Consider the following 21,619-nt stretch of genomic DNA (forward strand, 5'->3'; position numbering starts at 1 on the left):
TGTTTGGGTAAATCACTCAGCTATATAAAATAAAGAGAGTTGTATGCTCTCTATATAAACTCCCAGTCATTTATTGGGTAAATCACTCAGCTATATAAAATAAAGAGAGTTGTAGGCTCTATAGATAAACTCCCAGTCATTTATTGGGTAAATCACTCAGCTATATAAAATAAAGAGAGTTGTAGGTTCTATAGATAAACTCTCAGTCATTTACTGGGTAAATCACTCAGGTATATAAAATAAAGAGAGTTGTATGCTCTATATATAAACTCCCAGTCATTTATTGGGTAAATCACTCAGATATATAAAATAAAGAGAGTTGTAGGCTCTATATATAAACTCCCAGTCATTTACTGGGTAAATCACTCAGCTATATAAAATAAAGAGAGTTGTAGGCTCTCTATATAAACTCTCAGTCATTTATTGGGTAAATCACTCAGCTATATAAAATAAAGAGAGTTGTAGGCTCTCTATATAAACTCTCAGTCATTTATTGGGTAAATCACCAACGTTTCGGCATCACTGTGCCTTCTTCTTGAGTATTGAGCCAATAAAAACAATGTGTGACACAGGATGTCCCGGAAGATACAGTGGCTTGCGAAAGTATTCACCCCTCTTGGCATTTTTCCTATTTTGTTGCCTTACAACCTGGTACTAAAATTGATTTTTCTTTTTTTTTTGGGGGGGGGGGGTTGTATTATTTGATTTACACAACATGCCTACCACTTTGAAGATGCAAAATAAACAAACAAACAACAAATAAGACAAAAAAAAACTGAAAACTTGAGCGTGCATAACTATTCACCCCCCCAAAGTCAATACTTTGTAGAGCCACCTTCTGCAGCAATTACAGTTGCAAGTCTCATGGGGTATGTCTCTATAAGCGTGGCACATCTAGCCACTGGGAGTTTTGCCCATTCTTCAAGGCAAAACTGCTCCAGCTCCTTTAAGTTGGATGGGTTCCGCTGGTGTACAGCAATCTTTAAGTCATACCACAGATTCTCAATTGGATTGAGGTCAGGGCTTTGACTAGGCCATTCCAAGACATTTACATGTTTCCCCATAAACCACTCGAGTGTTGCTTTAGCAGTATGATTAGGGTCACTGTCCTGCTGGAAGGTGAACCTCCGTCCCAGTCTCAAAGCTCTGGAAGACTGAAACAGGTTTCCATCAACAATTTCCCTGTTTAGCACCATCCATCATTTCTTCAATTATGACCAGTTTCCCAGTCCCTGCTAATGAAAACCATCCCACACAGCATGATGCTGCCAACACCACGCTTTACTGTGGGGATGCTGTTCTCGGGGTGATGAGAAGTGTTGGGTTTGCGCCAGACATAGCGCTTTCCTTGATGGCCAAAAATATAAATTTCAGTCTCATCTGACCAGAGTTCCATATGTTTGGGGAGTCTCCCATATTCCTTTTGGCGAACACCAAACGTGTTTGCTTATTTTTTTCTTTAAGCAATTACTTTTTTCTGGCCACTCTTCCGTGAAGCCCAGCTCTGTGGAGTGTACGGCTTAAAGTGGTCCCATGGACAAATACTCCAGCCTCCGCTGTGGAGTTTGCAGGTCCTTCAGGGTTATCTTTGGTCTCTTTGTTGCCTCTCTGATTAATGACCTCCTTGCCTGGTCCATTAGTTTTGGTGGGCGGTGCACTCTTGACAGGTTTGTTGTGGTGCCATATTCTTTCCATTTTTTAATAATGGATTTAATGGTGCTCTGTGGGATGTTCAAAGTATTGGATATTTTTTTATAACCCAATCCTGATCTGTACTTTTCCACAACTTTGTCTCTGACCTGTTTGGAGAGCTCCTTGGTCTTCATGGTGTCGCTTGCTTTGTGGTGCCCCTTGCTTAGTGGTGTTGCAGACTCTGGGGCCTTTCAGAACAGGTGTATATATACTGAGATAATGTGACAGATCATGTGACACTTAGATTGCACACAGGTGGACTTTATTTGACTAATTATGTGACTTCTGAAGGTAATTGGTGGCACCAGATCTTATTTAGGGGCTTCATAGCAAAGGGGGTGAATACATATGCACTCACCACTTTCCGTTTCATATTTTTTTAGATTTCTTTATAACAAATCATTTTTTAAATTTTACTTCACCAATTTGGACTATTTTGTGTTTGTCCATTACCCGAAATCCAAATAAAAATCCATTTAAATTACAGGTTGTAACAAAATAGGAAAAAACACCAAGAGGGATGAATAATTTTGCAAGGCACATTCATCCCTGTCTGATACATTAGTTCTGTAATGGTGTGTTTTCATTGGTAGGTGGCGCTGCCTCTGAGTGAGGTTGATCTGGTGAAAGGTGGTCATTGGTGGAAGGCCCTGGTGCCTAGTTCTCAGGTAGGAAGAACACACACACACACTGTCTTAGTTCAACACATTGATCTAAGTGGATTCTTCCCTTTGGATGTGAAACCGTTATCAAGCTCCTCAGCCTCTCCTCCTCTTCCTCCTCATTCCCTCGTCCTCCTCCTACTCCTACTCCTCATCTCCTCCTCTCAGCCTCTCTTACATAGACATACAGCCATCTTTAGGCCCACTAAGGCGCAATCTGTTGTTTATTGGCCAGGAGAGGCATAACACAGAGTGTGTGTGTGTGTGTGTGTGTGTGTGTGTGTGTGTGTGTGTGTGTGTGTGTGTGTGTGTGTGTGTGTGTGTGTGTGTGTGTGTGTGTGTGTGTGTGTGTGTGTGTGTGTGTGTGTGTGTGTGTGTGTGTGTGTGTGTGTGTGAGTGAGTGAGAGAGAGAGAGACACTAACACTGACACACTCTCCTAGCTGCACATCTGTTCTATAGTCACGAGGGTGGTGAATGCATCGCCCTCGAACACAACAACACCACAACAACACAATACCACAACACCAAGACACGATACCACATCAACGACACCACAACACCGCAAAAACAACAACACCACAACAATGCCACAACACCACCACCACAACGACACCACAACAATGCCACAACAACAGGCTGTTAAAGAACAACATTATACACACACGTACACACCTTGGGTTCTCTCTACTAGGGGGCTCTCTACTAGACACACACCCTGGGTTCTCTCTACTAGGGGGCTCTCCAGTAGACACACACCCTGGGTTCTCTCTGAGAGAGCGAGAGAGAGAGAGCGAGAGAGAGAGAGAGAGAGAGAGAGAGACAGAGAGCGAGAGAGCTGCTGTTATCACTCCACTATCTGAGATAGTCAGACAGACATATCTACAGATAGAGGGATATCAACAGTGTTTTGTGTTTCTAACAGAATGAGGTAGAGCTGGGAGAGCTGCTGTTATCACTCAACTACCTGCCCTCTGCTGGAAGACTCAACGTTGACATCATCAGAGCGAAGCAGCTGCTGCAGACAGACATGTGCCAGGGATCAGGTAAACTATACCAACTAACATAGCTACTAACATACCTACTAATATACCTACTGACATACCTACTAACATACCTACTGACATACCTACTAATATACCTACTAATATACCTACTAACATACCTACTAACATACCTACTAATGTACCTGAATAACATAGTGGATACCTGAATAACATAGTGGATACCTGAATAACAGAGGGGATACCTGAATAACAGAGGGGATACCTGAATAACAGAGGGGATACCTGAATAACAGAGGGGATACCTGAATAACAGTGGGATATCTGAACAACAGAGGGGATATCTGAACAACAGAGGGGATACCTGAATAACAGAGGGGATACCTGAATAACAGAGGGGATACCTGAATAACAGAAGGGATACCTGAATAACAGAGGGGATACCTGAATAACAGTGGGATACCTGAATAACAGAGTGGATACCTGAATAACATAGAGGATACCTGAATAACATAGTGGATACCTAAATAACAGACTGGATTCCTGAATAACAGACTGGATTCCTGAATAGCAGAGTGGATACCTGAATAGCAGAGGGAATACCTGAATAACATACTGGATACCTGCATAGCAGAGTGGATACCTGAATGACAGAGGGGATACCTGAACGACAGAGGGGATACCTGACTAACAGAGTGGGGATACCTGACTAACAGAGGAGGGATACCTGACTAACAGAGGAGGGATACCTGACTAACAGAGGAGGGATACCTGAATAACAGAGGAGGGATACCTGACTAACAGAGGAGGGATAGCTGACTAACAGAGGAGGGATACCTGACTAACAGAGGAGAGATACCTGACTAACAGAGGAGGGATACCTGACTAACAGAGGAGGGATACCTGACTAACAGAGGAGGGATACCTGACTAACAGAGGAGGGATACCTGACTAACAGAGGAGGGATACCTGAATAACAGAGGAGGGATACCTGACTAACAGAGGAGGGATACCTGAATTAGCACAGACGGGAATATGTTACGGGACTCACCCGATGGCATTGAGGAGTTCACCACATCAGTCAACGTCTTTATTAATACGTACATCGATGAAGTTGCCCTCACAATGACCGTACGTACATTTCCCAACCAGAAGCCATGGATTACAGGCAACAGCCGCACTGAGCTAAAGGCTATAGGTGCCGCTTTCAAGGAGCGGGACACTAACCTGGACACTTATAAGACATCCCACTATGCCCTTTGACGACCAAGGAAACAGGCAAAGTGTCAATACAGTACTAAGATCTAATCCTACTACACTGGCTCTGACGCTCATCAGATGTGGCAGGGCTCGCAAACTACCACGGATTACAAAGAGAAAACCAGCAGCGAGATGCCCAGTGACACGAGCCTACCAGATGAGCTAAATGCCTTCTTTGCTCGCTTCGAGGCAAGCAACACTGAACCATGCGTGAGAGCACCAGCTGTTCTGGACGACTGTGTGATCACGCTCTCCATAGCTGATGTGAGTAAGCCATTTAAACAGGTGAACATTTACAAGACCACGGGGCCAGATGGATTACTAGGATGTGTACTCAGAACATGCACCGACCAGCTGGCCAGTGTCTTCACTGACATTTTCATCCTCTCCCTGACCCAGTATGTAACACCTACATGTTTCATGCAGACCACCATAGTCCCTGTGCCCAAAAACGCCATGGTGAGCTGTCTAAATGACTATCTCCCCGTAGAACTCTGTAGCCATAAAATACCTTGAGAGTCATGGCTCACATCAACACCATCATCCAAGACAACCTGGACCCACTCTAATTTGCATACCGCCCCAACAGATCCACAGATGACGCAATCTCTATTGCACTCCACACTGTCCTTTCTCACTTGGACAAAAGGAACACCTACTGTATGTGAGAATGCTATTCATTGACTACAGGTCAGCGTTCAACACCATAGTGCCCTCCAAGCTCATCATTAAGCTAAGGACCTTGGGACCCTGGGACTGCACCTCCATCTGCAACTGGATCCTGGACTTCCTGACGGGATGCCCCCAGGTGTTGAGGGTAGGCAACAACACAAACGCCAAGCTGACCCTGAATACGGGGGCCCCTCAGGGGTGCGTGCTTACTCCCCTCCAGGACTCCATGTTCACTCACGACTGCATAGTCACACACGACTCCGACACTATCATTAAGTTTGCTGACCACACGATGGTGGAAGGCCTGATCACCGAAGATGATTAAACAGCCTCTAGGGAGGAGGTCAGAGACCTGGCAGTGTGGTGACAGGACAACAACCTCTCCCTCAACGTCAGCAAGACAAAGGAGCTGATCGTAGACTACAGGAAACAGAGGGCCGAGCAGCCCCCATTGGACGGTGCTGTAGTGGAGCAGGTGTCCACATCACCAAGGATCATGGTCTACACACACCAACACAGCCGTGAAGAGGGCCTCCCCCTCGGGAGGAACGTTTTATATGTGCAGTATCTTATGGGGATCCTAATAAACTAAACTTAACTAATCTGTCACTTTATTCCTAGTTATATGTACATATCTACATCATTTAACAGGTACCCCTGAACATTGACTCAGTACTGGTACCCCGTGTATATAGCCAAGTTATCATTGACTCAGTACTGATACCCCGTGTATATAGCCAAGTTATCATTGACTCAGTACTGGTACCCCATGTATATAGCCAAGTTATCATTGACTCAGTACTGATACCCCGTGTATATAGCCAAGTTATCATTGACTCAGTACTGGTACCCCGTGTATATAGCCAAGTTAACATTGACTCAGTACTGGTACCCCTTGTATATAGCCAAGTTATCATTGACTAGGTACTGGTACCCCGTGTATATAACCAAGTTATCATTGACTAGGTACTGGTACCCTGTGTATATAACCAAGTTATCATTGACTAGGTACTGGTACCCCGTGTATATAACCAAGTTATCATTACTGAGTAATGGTACCCCGTGTATATATAGTTATCGTTACTCAGTACTGGTACCCCATGTATATATAGTTAGCATTACACAGCACTGGTACCCCGTGTATATATAGTTAGCATTACTCAGTACTGGTACCCCGTGTATATATAGTTATCATTACTCAGTACTGGTACCCCGTGTATATATAGTTATCGTTACTCAGTACTGGTACCCCGTGTATATATAGTTAGCATTACTCAGTACTGGTACCCCGTGTATATATAGTTATCATTACTCAGTACTGGTACCCCGTGTATATATAGTTAGCATTACTCAGCACTGGTACCCCGTGTATATATAGTTATCATTACTCAGTACTGGTCCCCCGTGTATATATAGTTATCATTACTCAGCACTGGTACTCCGTGTATATATAGTTAGCATTACTCAGTACTGGTACCCCGTGTATATATAGTTATCATTACTCAGTACTGGTACCCCGTGTATATATAGTTATCATTACTCAGTACTGGTACCCCGTGTATATATAGTTATCATTACTCAGCACTGGTACCCCGTGTATATATAGTTAGCATTACTCAGTACTGGTACCCCGTGTATATATAGTTAGCATTACTCAGTACTGGTACCCCGTGTATATATAGTTATCATTACTCAGCACTGGTACCCCGTGTATATATAGTTATCATTACTCAGCACTGGTACCCCGTGTATATATAGTTATCATTACTCAGCACTGGTACCCCGTGTATATATAGTTATCATTACTCAGCACTGGTACCCCGTGTATATATAGTTAGCATTACTCAGCACTGGTACCCAGTGTATATATAGTTAGCATTACTCAGCACTGGTACCCCGTGTATATATAGTTAGCATTACTCAGCACTGGTACCCCGTGTATATATAGTTAGCATTACTCAGCACTGGTACCCCGTGTATATATAGTTATCATTACTCAGTACTGGTACCCCGTGTATATATAGTTATCATTACTCAGTACTGGTACCCCGTGTATATATAGTTATCATTACTCAGTACTGGTACCCCGTGTATATATAGTTATCATTACTCAGTACTGGTACCCCGTGTATATATAGTTATCATTACTCAGCACTGGTACCCCATGTATATATAGTTAGCATTACTCAGCACTGGTACCCTGTGTATATATAGTTATCATTACTCAGCACTGGTACCCCGTGTATATATAGTTATCATTACTCAGCACTGGTACCCCGTGTATATATAGTTATCATTACTCAGCACTGGTACCCCGTGTATATATAGTTAGCATTACTCATGTTCTTTCTCTTTGCATTGTGGTGAAGGACCTGTCAGTCAGCTTTTCACTGTTAGTTCACACCTGGTGTTTATCAAGCATGTGACGAATAACATTTGATTTGAGGAGACCAGAATAACACCTCATATACCACACCTGGGGATCAGGTAATAACTGCAGAAACCTGACACACACCTGGGGATCAGGTAATAACTGCAGAAATCTGAATAACACACCTGGGGATCAGGTAATAACTGCAGAAACCTGAATAACACACCTGGGGATCAGGTAATAACTGCAGAAACCTAACACACACCTGACACACCCCTGTGGATCAGGTAATAACTGCAGAAACCTGAATAACACACCTGACACAAACCTGGGGATCAGGTAATAACTGCAGAAACCTGACACACACCTGGGGATCAGGTAATAACTGCAGAAACCTGACACACACCTGGGGATCAGGTAATAACTGCAGAAACCTGAATAACACACCTGTCACACTCCTGGGGATCAGGTAATAACTGCAGAAACCTGACACACACCTGGGGATCAGGTAATAACTGCAGAAACCTGACACACACCTGGGGATCAGGTAATAACTGCAGAAACCTGAATAACACACCTGGGGATCAGGTAATAACTGCAGAAACCTGAATAACACACCTGACACACACCTGGGGATTAGCTAATAACTGCAGAAACCTGACACACACCTGGGGATCAGGTAATAACTTCAGAAACCTGAATAACACACCTGACACACACCTGGGGATTAGCTAATAACTGCAGATACCTGACACACACCTGGGGATCAGGTAATAACTTCAGAAACCTGAATAACACACCTGACACACACCTGGGGATCAGGTAATAACTGCAGAAACCTGAATAACACACCTGGGGATCAGGTAATAACTGCAGAAACCTAACACACACCTGACACACACCTGGGGATCAGGTAATAACTGCAGAAACCTGAATAACACACCTGACACACACCTGGGGATCAGGTAATAACTGCAGAAACCGGAATAACACACCTGGGGATCAGGTAATAACTGCAGAAACCTGACACACACCTGGGGATCAGGTAATAACTGCAGAAACCTAACACACACCTGACACACACCTGGGGATCAGGTAATAACTGCAGAAACCTGAATAACACACCTGACACAAACCTGGGGATCAGGTAATAACTGCAGAAACCTGAATAACACACCTGACACACACCTGGGGATCAGGTAATAACTGCAGAAATCTGAATAACACACCTGACACACACCTGGGGATCAGGTAATAACTGCAGAAACCTGACACACACCTGGGGATCAGGTAATAACTGCAGAAACCTGACACACACCTGGGGATCAGGTAATAACTGCAGAAACCTGAATAACACACCTGACACACACCTGGGGATCAGGTAATAACTGCAGAAACCTGACACACACCTGGGGATCAGGTAATAACTGCAGAAACCTGAATAACACACCTGACACACACCTGGGGATCAGGTAATAACTGCAGAAACCTGACACACACCTGGGGATCAGCTAATAACTGCAGAAACCTGAATAACACACCTGACACACACCTGGAACCACTTCACACCATGTCACACCACACCACGACACTACACACCACACCACAACACACTCCGTCATACCACGGGGTACCATGTACGTCATACTTCTTGCTAGCAGAATATTTAACTTCCTTCCTGTCTCTACACCCCCAGACCCGTTTGTGAAGGTACAGCTGGTAACAGGGCTGAAGCTGGTAAAGACCAAGAAGACTTCCTGTATGAAAGGAACCATCGACCCCTTCTACAACGAGTCGTTCAGCTTCAGAGTCCCCCACGAAGACCTCAGCGAAGTCAGCCTGGTATTTACAGGTACAGCCCCTAGAGAGAGAGAGAGAGAGGTGATGGGGAGAGGAGGAGAAGAGAGAGACAGAGAGAGAGAGAGAGAGAGAGGATGAGGGAGGGAGAGGAGTGATGGGGAGTGGAAGAAGGATGGGGAGAGAGAGAAGGAGAGAGAGGAATGAGAGAGAGATGGAGAGAGAGAGGGAGAGGAGAGAGCGAAGGAGAGAGAGGAAAGCGAGATAAGAGAGACAACAAGAGGAATGTGAAACAGAGAGAGAGGGGTCGGCGACAGCCTTCACAAACGTGTCACTTCCGCACTGCTGACAATTAGAGTAATTGCCGTGGCAACGGTTGCCAGGGTGTCGCCAGGGCATCTCGAGCCCGTCTCTAGGCAGTCGCTAGGCTCCTCATTAGGCCAGCAGTAGCTACTGTGTTTACTGCTTAGACCGAGCAGTCATTGATTCATTCGGTAGCCAGCCTAGCTTATACCTGGTGGTAAAAGTGAGATTTCTAAATGTGGTGTAGCTGCAGACTGTAATGTATCTAGACTGGTCCCAGATCTGTGGTGAGGTTTCTAAATGTGGTGTAGTTACAGACTGTAATGTATCTAGGCTGGTCCCAGATCTGTGGTGAGGTTTCTAAATGTGGTGTAGCTATAGACTGTAATGTATCTAGACTGGTCCCAGATCTGTGGTGAGATTTCTAAATGGTGGTTTAGCTACAGACTGTAATGTATCTAGACTGGTCCCAGATCTGTTTGTGATGTGACCTTCTATGGTCATTGTCATTGCCTTGAGAAAGGCAGCAGCCTAAATGTCGAGGGTTGGCTGAACTATTGAATACAATGAATGTTAAATCCTAGGCAAGAACAAACTTGTATTTCTGCATTGTGTTCCCTTTCTCAGTACAGTATTGTACTCCACTATTGTACTGTCAAACATGACATGTGACAATGACCATGGGAGTTGACTTGCCAAGACAAATCTGGAACCAGGAAGCTGCCATTTTCCACTTAGCTATATAGCTAAACCCATGTTTAACACACTACCATCTCTCTCTCTCTCTCTCTCTCTCGCTCTCTCTCTCTCTCTCTCTCCCCCTATCTCTCTCTCTCCACCTCTCTGTCTCTCCAACTCTCTCTCTCTCTCTCACTCTCTCTCTCTCTCTCTCTCTCTCTCCAACTCTCTCTCGCTCTCGCTCTCGCTCTCTCTCTCAGGCCTGTTCCTCTGTGCTATATCTGTCTCTTATCAGACCTGGCTCTCTCACAGCCCCTCTCCTCTCTCCTCTCTCTCCTCTCCTCTCCTCCTCTCTCTCCTCTTCTCTCTCTCTCTCCTTCCCCCTCCTCTCACTCCACCACTCCCTCCCTTCCTCCCTCTCTTACTGACTCTTCATTGTCCTGCTCTGGGTAAATATAGCCTCTGCCAAGGATAAAGGAGGGTGTGAAGGAGACCAGACATAACACACACACACACACACACACACACACACACACACACACACACGCGCTATTAATTTACTATTCATGATGGTGATGATGATGGGCCCAAATATAGTGCACTATGTAGAGAATAGGGTGGCATTTGAGACTCATTAGGAGAGCAGGAGGTTATTAATTGTGTCTAGGTAGAAGGAGAGGGAGTGGGGGGACACATACACACACACACACAAACACACACACAGACACACACACATTCACACACACACACACACACACACACACACACACACACACACACACACACACATACACACACACAAACACACACATGCACAAACACACAAACACACACATATACAAACAAACACACACACACACATACACACACACATACATACACAGAGAGGTAGTAGGAGGATGTTGTGTTAAACAGGTCCTCTCAGAGAGGTAGTAGGAGGATGTTGTGTTAAACAGAGAGGTAGTAGGAGGATGTTGTGTTAAACAGAGAGGTAGTAGGAGGATGTTGTGTTAAACAGAGAGGTAGTAGGAGGATGTTGTGTTAAACAGGTCCTCTCAGAGAGGTAGTAGGAGGATGTTTAAAACAGGTCCTCTCAGAGAGGTAGTAGGAGGATGTTGTGTTAAACAGGTCCTCTCAGAGAGGTAGTAGGAGGATGTTGTGTTAAACAGAGAGGTAGTAGGAGGATGTTGTGTTAAACAGAGAGGTAGTAGGAGGATGTTGTGTTAAACAGGTCCTCTCAGAGAGGTAGTAGGAGGATGTTGTGTTAAACAGGTCCTCTCAGAGAGGTAGTAGGAGGATGTTGTGTTAAACAGGTCCTCTCAGAGAGGTAGTAGGAGGATGTTGTGTTAAACAGAGAGGTAGTAGGAGGATGTTGTGTTAAACAGGTCCTCTCAGAGAGGTAGTAGGAGGATGTTGTGTTAAACAGAGAGGTAGTAGGAGGATGTTGTGTTAAACAGGTCCTCTCAGAGAGGTAGTAGGAGGATGTTGTGTTAAACAGGTCCTCTCAGAGAGGTAGTAGGAGGATGTTGTGTTAAACAGAGAGGTAGTAGGAGGATGTTGTGTTAAACAGAGAGGTAGTAGGAGGATGTTGTGTTAAACAGAGAGGTAGTAGGAGGATGTTGTGTTAAACAGGTCCTCTCAGAGAGGGTAGTAGGAGGATGTTTAAAACAGGTCCTCTCAGAGAGGTAGTAGGAGGATGTTGTGTTAAACAGGTCCTCACAGAGAGGTAGTAGGAGGATGTTTAAAACAGGTCCTCTCAGAGAGGTAGTAGGAGGATGTTGTGTTAAACAGGTCCTCTCAGAGAGGTAGTAGGAGGATGTTGTGTTAAACAGAGAGGTAGTAGGAGGATGTTGTGTTAAACAGGTCCTCTCAGAGAGGTAGTAGGAGGATGTTGTGTTAAACAGGTCCTTTCAGAGAGGTAGTAGGAGGATGTTGTGTTAAACAGGTCCTCTCAGAGAGGTAGTAGGAGGATGTTGTGTTAAACAGGTCCTCTCAGAGAGGTAGTAGGAGGATGTTGTGTTAAACAGAGAGGTAGTAGGAGGATGTTGTGTTAAACAGGTCCTCTCAGAGAGGTAGTAGGAGGATGTTGTGTTAAACAGGTCCTCTCAGAGAGGTAGTAGGAGGATGTTGTGTTAAACAGGTCCTCTCAGAGAGGTAGTAGGAGGATGTTGTGTTAAACAGGTCCTCTCAGAGAGGTAGTAGGAGGATGTTGTGTTAAACAGGTCCTCTCAGAGAGGTAGTAGGAGGATGTTGTGTTAAACAGGTCCTCTCAGAGAGGTAGTAGGAGGATGTTGTGTTAAACAGAGAGGTAGTAGGAGGATGTTGTGTTAAACAGGTCCTCTCAGAGAGGTAGTAGGAGGATGTTGTGTTAAACAGGTCCTCCTCAGAGAGGTAGTAGGAGGATGTTGTGTTAAACAGAGAGGTAGTAGGAGGATGTTGTGTTAAACAGGTCCTCTCAGAGAGGTAGTAGGAGGATGTTGTGTTAAACAGGTGACTGATGGTTTCCTTTATTTATTTACCATGATTCCCTGTATCTTGCTGGGTCTACAACCATCTACAACCACCTAAAAGGAAGCGATTCCCAAACCTTCCATAACAAAGCCTTCCCCTACAGAGAGATGAACCTGGAGAAGAGTCCCCTAAGCATTCTGGTCCTGGGGTTCTGTTCACAAACACAAACACACCCCACAGAGCCCCAGGACAGCAACACAATTAGACCCAACCAAATCATGAGAAAACAAAAAGAAAATTACTTGACACATTGGAAAGAATTAACAAATAAACTGAGTCAACTAGAATGTTATTTGGCCCTAAACAGAGAGGACACAGTGGCACAATGCCTTTGACTCACCCAACATTAAGAAATCTTTGACTATGTACAGACTTGTTATTGGCTCTCAAGAGAAGACAGGCTATGTGCTCACTGCCCACAAAATGAGGTGGAAACTGAGCTGCACTTCCTAACCTCCTGCCCAATGTATGACCATATTAGAAACACATTTCTCTCAGATTACACAGATCCACAAATAATTTCAAAACAAATGAATTACTCCCATATCTACTGGGTGAAATTCCACAGTGTGCATCACAGCAGCAAGATGTGTGACCTGCTGCCACGAGAAAAGCCCAACCACTGAAGAACAAACACCATTGTAAATACAACCTATATTTATGTTGATTTATTTTCCCTTTTGTACTTTAAATATTTGCACATCGTTACAACACTGTTTATAGACATAATATGAGATTTGAATTGTCTTTATTCTTTTGGAACTTCTGTGAGTGTGATGTTTACTGTTCATTTTAATTTATTATCTATTTCACTTGCTTTGACAATGTAAACATATGTTTCCCAATGCCAATAAAGCCCCTTAATTGAATTGAGAGTGAGAGAAAGAGAGAGAGAGAGAGATTGAGAAAGGGGCAGAGAGAGAGAGAGAGAGAGAGAAAGGGGCAGAGAGAGAGAGAGAGAGAGAGAGAGAGAGAGAGAGGACAGCAGCACAATTAGACCCAACCAAATCATGAGAAAACAAAAAGATAACTACTTAACACATTGGAAAGAATTAACAAAAAAACAGAGCAAACTAGAATGCTATTTGGCCCTAAACAGAGAGTACACAGCGGCAGAATACCTGACCACTGTGACTGACCCAGAATTAAGGAAAGCCTTGGCTCTCAAGAGAAGACAGGCTATGTGCTCACTGCCCACAAAATGAGGTGGAAACTGAGCTGCACTTCCTAACCTCCTGCCCAATGTATGACCATATTAGAGAGACATATTTCCCTCAGATTACACAGATCCACAAAGAATTCGAAAACAAATCCAATTTTGAAAAACTCCAATATCTACTGGGTGAAATTCCACAGTGTGCCATCACAGCAGCAAGATTTGTGACCTGTTGCCACGAGAAAAGGGCAACCAGTGAAGAACAAACACCATTGTAAATACAACCCATATTTATGCTTATTTATTTTATCTTGTGTCCTTTAGCCATTTGTACATTGTTAGAACACTGTATATATATATATAATATGACATTTGTAATGTCTTTACTGTTTTGAAACTTCTGTATGTGAAATGTTTACTGTTAATTTTTGTTGTTTTTCACTTTATATATTCACTTTGTATGTTGTCTACCTCACTTGCTTTGGCAATGTTAACACATGTTTCCCATGCCAATAAAGCCCTTGAATTGAATTGAATTGAGAGAGATTGAGAAAGGGGCAGAGAGAGAGAGAGAGATTGAGAAAGGGGCAGAGAGAGAGAGAGAGAGATTGAGAAAGGGGCAGAGAGAGGAGGTGAGAGAGAGAGAGAGAGAGAGAGAGAGAGAGAGAGAGAGAGAGAGAGAGAGAGAGATTGAGAAAGGGGCAGAGAGAGAGAGAGAGATTGAGAAAGGGGCAGAGAGAGAGAGAGAGATTGAGAAAGGGGCAGAGAGAGGAGGTGAGAGAGAGAGAGAGAGAGAGAGAGAGAGAGAGAGAGAGAGAGAAAGGGGCAGAGAGGCTGTCTTATGTCAGGTTTTTGCAGAGTTGAATATATTGTAAATGTTCCCTGAGTTGTTCTTTGCTCTGTGCTCTGCACCCGGCGTTCCACGGTCTGTGTTCCGCTGTCTGTGTTCCACGGTCTGTGTTCCGCTGTCTGTGTTCCACGGTCTGTGTTCCGCTGTCTGTGTTCCATGGTCTGTGTTCCGCTGTCTGTGTTCCACGGTCTGTGTTCCGCTGCGACCGCTTTCTGCTTCCAAACACACCTACGTCCCTGTCTGAGTCACCAGCAATAAAACATACATGAGACCTGCTACACAACAAACAGAGAGGGAGGGGGGGGGGGGGGAGGAGGGGAGGGAGGAGGGAGGGAGGGAGGAGGGAGGGAGGGAGGGGGGAGTAAGGGAGGGAGGGAGGAGTAAGGGAGGGAGGGAGTAGGGAGGGAGGGAGGAGGGAGGGGGGAGTGAGGGAGGGAGGGAGGAGTAAGGGAGTGAGGGAGAGAGGGAGGGAGGGAGGGAGGGGAGGGAGGGAGGGAGGGAGGGAGGGAGGGAGGGAGGGAGGGAGGGAGGGGGGAGTAAGGGAGGAGGGAGGAGTAAGGGAGGGAGGGAGAGTAAGGGAGGGAGGGAGGGAGGGAGGGATGAGTAAGGGAGGGAGGGAGGGAGGGATGAGTAAGGGAGGGAGGGAGGGAGGGGAGTAGGGGAGGGAGGGAGGAGGGAGGGAGGGGGGAGTGAGGGAGGGAGGGAGGAGTAAGGGAGGGAGGGAGGGAGGAGGAGGGAGGAGGAGTAAGGGAGGGAGGGAGGGAGTAGAGGAGGAGGGAGGGGGGAGTGAGGGAGGAGGGAGGAGTAAGGGAGTGAGGGAGGGAGGGAGGGAGGGAGGGAGGGAGGGAGGGAGGGAGGGGGGAGTAAGGGAGGGAGGGAGGAGTAAGGGAGGGAGGGAGGGGAGAGTAAGGGAGGGAGGAGGGGAGGAGGGGAGGTGAGGAGGGGGGAGGATGAGTAAGGGAAGGAGGGAGGAGTAAGGGAGGGAGGGAGGGAGGGAGGGAGGAGGGAGGGAGGAGTAAGGGAGGGAGGGAGGAGTAAGGGGAAGGGAGAGAGGAGTAAGAGAGGGGGGAGGGAGGGAGGGAGGAGTAAGGGAGGGAGGGAGGGAGGAGTAAGGGAGGGAGGGAGGGAGGAGTAAGGGAGGGAGGGGGAGTAAGGAGGGAGGGAGGGAGGAGTAAGGGGGAGGGAGGAGTAAGGGAGGGAGGGAAGGAGGGAGAAGTAAGGGAGGGAGGGAGGAGTAAGGGAGGGAGGGAGAAGTAAGGGAGGGAGGGAGGAGTAAGGGAAGGAGAGAGGACTAAGGGAGGGAGGGAGGAGTAAGGGAAGGAGGGAGGAGTAAGCGAGGGAGGTAGGGAAGGAGTAGGGGAGGGAGGGAGGAGTAAGGGAGGGGGAAAGAAGGAGTAGGGGGGAGGGAATCAAGGAGTATGGGAGGGAGTTAAGGAGTATGGGAGGGAGTGAGGGAGGGAGGGAGGAGGGAGGGAGGGAGGAGTAAGGGGGGAGGGAGAGAGGAGTAAGGGAGGCAGCGAGGAGGAAGGGAGGGAGGGAGGAGTAAGAGAGGGAGGAGGGAGGAGTAAGGGAGGGAGGAGGGAGGAGGGGGGGGTTGAGTAAGGGAGGGAGGAGGAGTAAGGGGGGAGGGAGGAGTAAAGGAGGGAGGGAGGGAGTAGGGGAGGGAGGGAGGGAGGAGTAAGGGAGGAGAAGGGAAGGAGGGAGGAGTAAGGGAGGGAGGGAGGGAAGGAGTAGGAGGGAGGGAGGAGTAAGGGAGGGAGGGAAAGAAGGAGTAGGGGGAGGGAAGCAAGGAGTACAGGAGGGAGTTAAGGAGTACGGGAGGGAGTGAGGGAGGGAGGGAGGAGGGAGTAAGGGAGGGAGGAGTAAGGGGGAGGGAGGAGTAAGGGAGGGAGGGAAGGAAGGAGGGATGAGTAAGGGAGGGAGGGAGGGAGGAGTAAGGGAGTTTCTCCTCCTGTCCTCTCCTCCTGTCCTTTCCTCCTCTCCTCCTGTCTTTTCCTCCTGTCCTCATGTTCTCTCCTCCTGTCCTCTCCTCCTGTTCTCTCCCCCTGTTCTCTCCTCCTGTCCTCTCCTCCTGTCCTCTCCTCCTGTCTTTTCCTCCTCTCCTCCTGTCCTCTCCTCCTGTTCTCTCCTCCTGTCCTCTCCTCCTGTCCTCTCCTCCTGTCTTTTCCTCCTCTCCTCCTGTCCTCTCCTCCTGTTCTCTCCTCCTGTTCTCTCCTCCTGTTCTCTCCTCCTGTCCTCTCCTCCTGTCCTCTCCTCCTGTCATCTCCTCCTGTTCTCTCCAGCTGTCCTCTCCTCCTGTCCTCTCCTCCTGTCCTCTCCTCCTGTCCTCTCCTCCTGTCATCTCCTCCTGTTCTCTCCTCCTGTCCTCTCCTCCTGTCCTCTCCTCCTGTCCTTTCCTCCTGTCCTTCCCTTCATCTGCACTTATGACAAACAAAACACAGGTGAAACCAAAATGGTGGAAACTCCCTCAAGCCAATGACTACACCCATCCAGAGCCTTTAAATTCATGACAGCAAGTACACAAGGAGAGGACCTCAAGGTGAAGGGGTCCGTGGTTCGCTCCACGGGGATAACCTTGTTACCTAGCAACAGCACGCCCTACGCTATCTGCCCGGAGGGCCTGACAATTTCTCTCACCAATGGACGTGGTGTGTGTGTGTGTGTGTGTGTGTGTGTGTGTGTGTGTGTGTGTGTGTGTGTGTGTGTGTGTGTGTGTGTGTGTGTGTGTGTGTGTGTGTGTGTGTGTGTGTGTGTGTGTGTGTGTGTGTGTGTGTGTGTGTGTGCGCATGTGTGTATGTGTATGCTCAAATCTATATGCGACCCAAATCTATATTCACCAGCATACCTGATGACATTAATCCCCATTAGTTCCTGTCAAGGCAGCAGCTACTCTTCCTGGGTTATTATGGATCCCCATTAGTTCCTGCCAAGGCAGCAGCTACTCTTCCAGGGGTTTACACAATAATGTCTTTCTGAGGATGATGTTTACAATAATGTCTTTCTGAGGATGATGTGTGGAATAATGTCTTTCTGAGGATGATGTGTAGGATAATGTTTTTCTGAGGATGATGTGTAGGATAATGTCTTTCTGAGGATGATGTGTGGAATAATGTCTTTCTGAGGATGATGTGTAGGATCATGTCTTTCTGAGGATGATGTGTGGAATAATGTCTTTCTGAGGATGATGTGTAGGATAATGTCTTTCTGAGGATGATGTGTGGAATAATGTCTTTCTGAGGATGATGTGTAGGATGATGTGTAGGATAATGTCTTTCTGAGGATGATGTGTAGGATAATGTCTTTCTGAGGATTATGTGTAGGATAATGTCTTTCTGAGGATGATGTGTGGAATAATGTCTTTCTGAGGATGATGTGTAGGATCATGTCTTTCTGAGGATGATGTGTGGAATAATGTCTTTCTGAGGATGATGTGTAGGATAATGTCTTTCTGAGGATGATGTGTGGAATAATGTCTTTCTGAGGATGATGTGTAGGATGATGTGTAGGATAATGTCTTTCTGGGGATGATGTGTAGGATAATGTCTTTCTGAGGATGATGTGTAGGATAATGTCTTTCTGAGGATGATGTGTAGGATCATGTCTTTCTGAGGATGATGTGTAGGATAATGTCTTTCTGAGGATGATGTGTAGGATCATGTCTTTCTGAGGATGATGTGTAGGATAATGTCTTTCTGAGGATGATGTGTAGGATAATGTCTTTCTGAGGATGATGTGTAGGATAATGTCTTTCTGAGGATGATGTGTAGGACAATGTCTTTCTGAGGATGATGTGTAGGATCATGTCTTTCTGAGGATGATGTGTAGGATCATGTGTAGGATAATGTCTTTCTGAGGATGATGTGTAGGATGATGTGTAGGATAATGTCTTTCTGAGGATGATGTGTAGGATAATGTCTTTCTGAGGATGATGTGTGGAATAATGTCTTTCTGAGGATGATGTGTAGGATAATGTCTTTCTGAGGATGATGTGTAGGATAATGTCTTTCTGAGGATGATGTGTAGAATAATGTCTTTCTGAGGATGATGTGTAGAATAATGTCTTTCTGAGGATGATGTGTAGGATAATGTCTTTCTGAGGATGATGTGTAGGATAATGTCTTTCTGAGGATGATGTGTAGGATCATGTCTTTCTGAGGATGATGTGTAGGATCATGTCTTTCTGAGGATGATGTGTAGGATCATGTCTTTCTGAGGATGATGTGTAGAATAATGTCTTTCTGAGGATGATGTGTAGAATAATGTCTGATTCAATTAGATTTCATTCAAACTGTATATGCAACTAACCAACTAACCCACACCTCTCCTCTCTCCCTCCCTCCTCTCTCCCCTACCTCCTCCCCTCTCTCCCCCTCCCTCCTCTCTCCCCTCTCTCCCCCTCTCTCCTCCTCTCTCCCCTACCTCCTCCCTTCTCTCCCCCTCTCTCCCCCTCCCTCCTCTCTCCCCTACCTCCTCCCCTCTCTCCCCCTCTCTCCTTACCTCTCCCCTACCTCCTCCCCTCTCTCCCCCTCTCTCCTCTCTCCCCTACCTCCTCCCCTCTCTCCCCTCCCTCCTCTCTCCCCTACCTCCCCCTCTCTCCCCCTCTCTCCCATACCTCCTCCCCTCTCTCCCCTACCTCCTCCCCTCTCTCCCCCTCACTCCTCTCTCCACTACCTCCTCCCCTCTCTCCGCCTCTCTCCTCTCTTCCCTACCTCCTCCCCTCTCTCCCCTCCCCTCTCTCCTCCCCTCTCTCCCCCCTCCTCCCTCCCTCAAGTGTACGGCCACAACATGAAGAGCAGTAATGATTTCGTGGGGAGGATCGTGATTGGCCAGTTCTCCACGGGTCCTCCTGAGACCTCCCACTGGCGCCACCTGTTGGCCAGCCAGAGAACTCCGGTGGAACAGTGGCACAGCCTGCGGTCACGGGCAGAGTGTGACCGCGTCTCACCCGCCTCGCTGGAGGTCACATGATAGAACTGGAGAGGGATCAGGAGTTAGAGGTTAAGGGTCAGAGGTCAGGAGGAGAGGTATAAGCTCAAAGGGTTGAGGTACACAGTACGAAAGAGGAAGATGAAAGGGGGTCAGGAGTTAGAGGTTAGAGGTCGGGGTTTGATGTCAGGGAGGTGAGAAAAGGGGGTTAGAGGATGAGAGAGAGAGAGAGAGAGATAGACAGAGAGAGACACAGGGAGAGGGACACAGGGAGAGAAGAGAGAGGGACACAGAGAGAGAAGAGAGAGGGACACAGAGAGAGAAGAGAGAGAGACACAGAGAGAGAAGAGAGAGGGACACAGAGAGAGGAGAGAGACACAGAGAGAGAAGAGAGAGGGACACAGAGAGAGAGGGAGAGAGAGACACAGAGAGAGAAGAGAGAGAGACACAGAGAGAGAAGAGAGAGGGACACAGAGAGAGAAGAGAGAGGGACACAGAGAGAGAGGGAGAGAAGGAAGGGGAGACAGAGGTCAGGGTCAAGACCACCAGCAGGGCCGGATTAAGGAATCAGGGGCTCAACATTTTTTATGAGCCTAATAGTAAAGACGTTATCTAACTGTAAAAATATATATTTGTCTCAGCCCCGGGCCCCGGGCCTATGGTTGGAGGTTCCAGTAAAAAATAATATATATATATATACATTTCTAATTTTCTCGGTCTCAAGGGCCTCAGGGCTTCAGCCCCTGCATTAATCAGGCCCTGCATTAATCAGGCCCTGCATTAATCAGGCCCTGTGTTAATCAGGCCCTGCGTTAATCAGGCCCTGCATTAATCAGGCCCTGCGTTAACCAGGCCCTGCGTTAATCAGGCCCTGCGTTAATCAGGCCCTGCGTTAATCAGGCCCTGCGTTAATCAGGCCCTGCGTTAATCAGGCCCTGCATTAATCAGGCCCTGCGTTAATCAGGCCCTGCGTTAATCAGGCCCTGCCAATAAGATGAACCGTCCTCAGCTCTCCAAAATTGCTGCCTCTCTTCCCCCTCACCTTCCTGACTGACCTCCCAGCCTCCTAGCAGTGTGACCAGAGACAGAGGCTGTGTCCCCAATGGCACCCTATTCCCTATATAGTGCACTACTTTAGACTATGGGCCCCTCCTCCCTATGGGCCCCTCCTCCCTATGGCCCCTCCTCCTTATGGGCCCCTCCTCCCTATGGGCCCCACCTCCCTATGGGCCCCTCCTCCCTATGGCCCCTCCTCCTTATGGGCCCCACCTCCCTATGGGCCCCTCCTCCCTATGGGCCCAACCTCCCTATGGGCCCCTCCTCCCTATGGCCCCTCCTCCCTATGGGCCTCTCCTCCCTATGGGCCCCACCTCCCTATGGGCCCCTCCTCCCTATGGCCCCTCCTCCCTATGGGCCCCTCCTCCCTATGGGCCCCTCCTCCCTATGGCCCCTCCTCCCTATGGGCCCCTCCTCCCTATGGGCCCAACCTCCCTATGGGCCCCTCCTCCCTATGGGCCCCACCTCCCTATGGGCCCCTCCTCCCTATGGGCCCCTCCTCCCTATGGGCCCCTCCTCCCTATGGGCCCCAGCTCCCTATGGGCCCTGGTCAAATGTAATGCTCTACATAGGGAATAGACAGACAGACTATCCCTGGCTAGTTACCCTCTGGGCTTCATCTTTTTCCCATTGATACGATCAGACAGGAGAGGAGATCATTCCCCTTATCATCACCATCATTC

The 21,619-nt window shown here is 47.3% G+C and overlaps 1 protein-coding gene across 1 annotated transcript in view; it reads left to right on the forward strand.

The window, feature by feature from the left end:
- The window catches only part of LOC109886394 (synaptotagmin-17-like), a 31,576-nt gene extending 10,502 nt beyond the window's left edge, over positions 1-21,074 (forward strand). The window contains exons 6-9 of the mRNA XM_031814201.1: positions 2,286-2,360; positions 3,278-3,398; positions 9,356-9,511; positions 19,726-21,074. Of these exons, the coding sequence (XP_031670061.1) occupies positions 2,286-2,360; positions 3,278-3,398; positions 9,356-9,511; positions 19,726-19,922 (549 nt within the window). The 3' untranslated portion in view covers positions 19,923-21,074. The remainder of the gene's footprint in view (positions 1-2,285; positions 2,361-3,277; positions 3,399-9,355; positions 9,512-19,725) is intronic.
- Positions 21,075-21,619: the final 545 nt, after the last annotated feature.

Source organism: Oncorhynchus kisutch, unplaced genomic scaffold (genome assembly GCF_002021735.2).
Source record: "Oncorhynchus kisutch isolate 150728-3 unplaced genomic scaffold, Okis_V2 Okis06b-Okis10b_hom, whole genome shotgun sequence".
Lineage (NCBI taxonomy): Eukaryota > Metazoa > Chordata > Actinopteri > Salmoniformes > Salmonidae > Oncorhynchus > Oncorhynchus kisutch.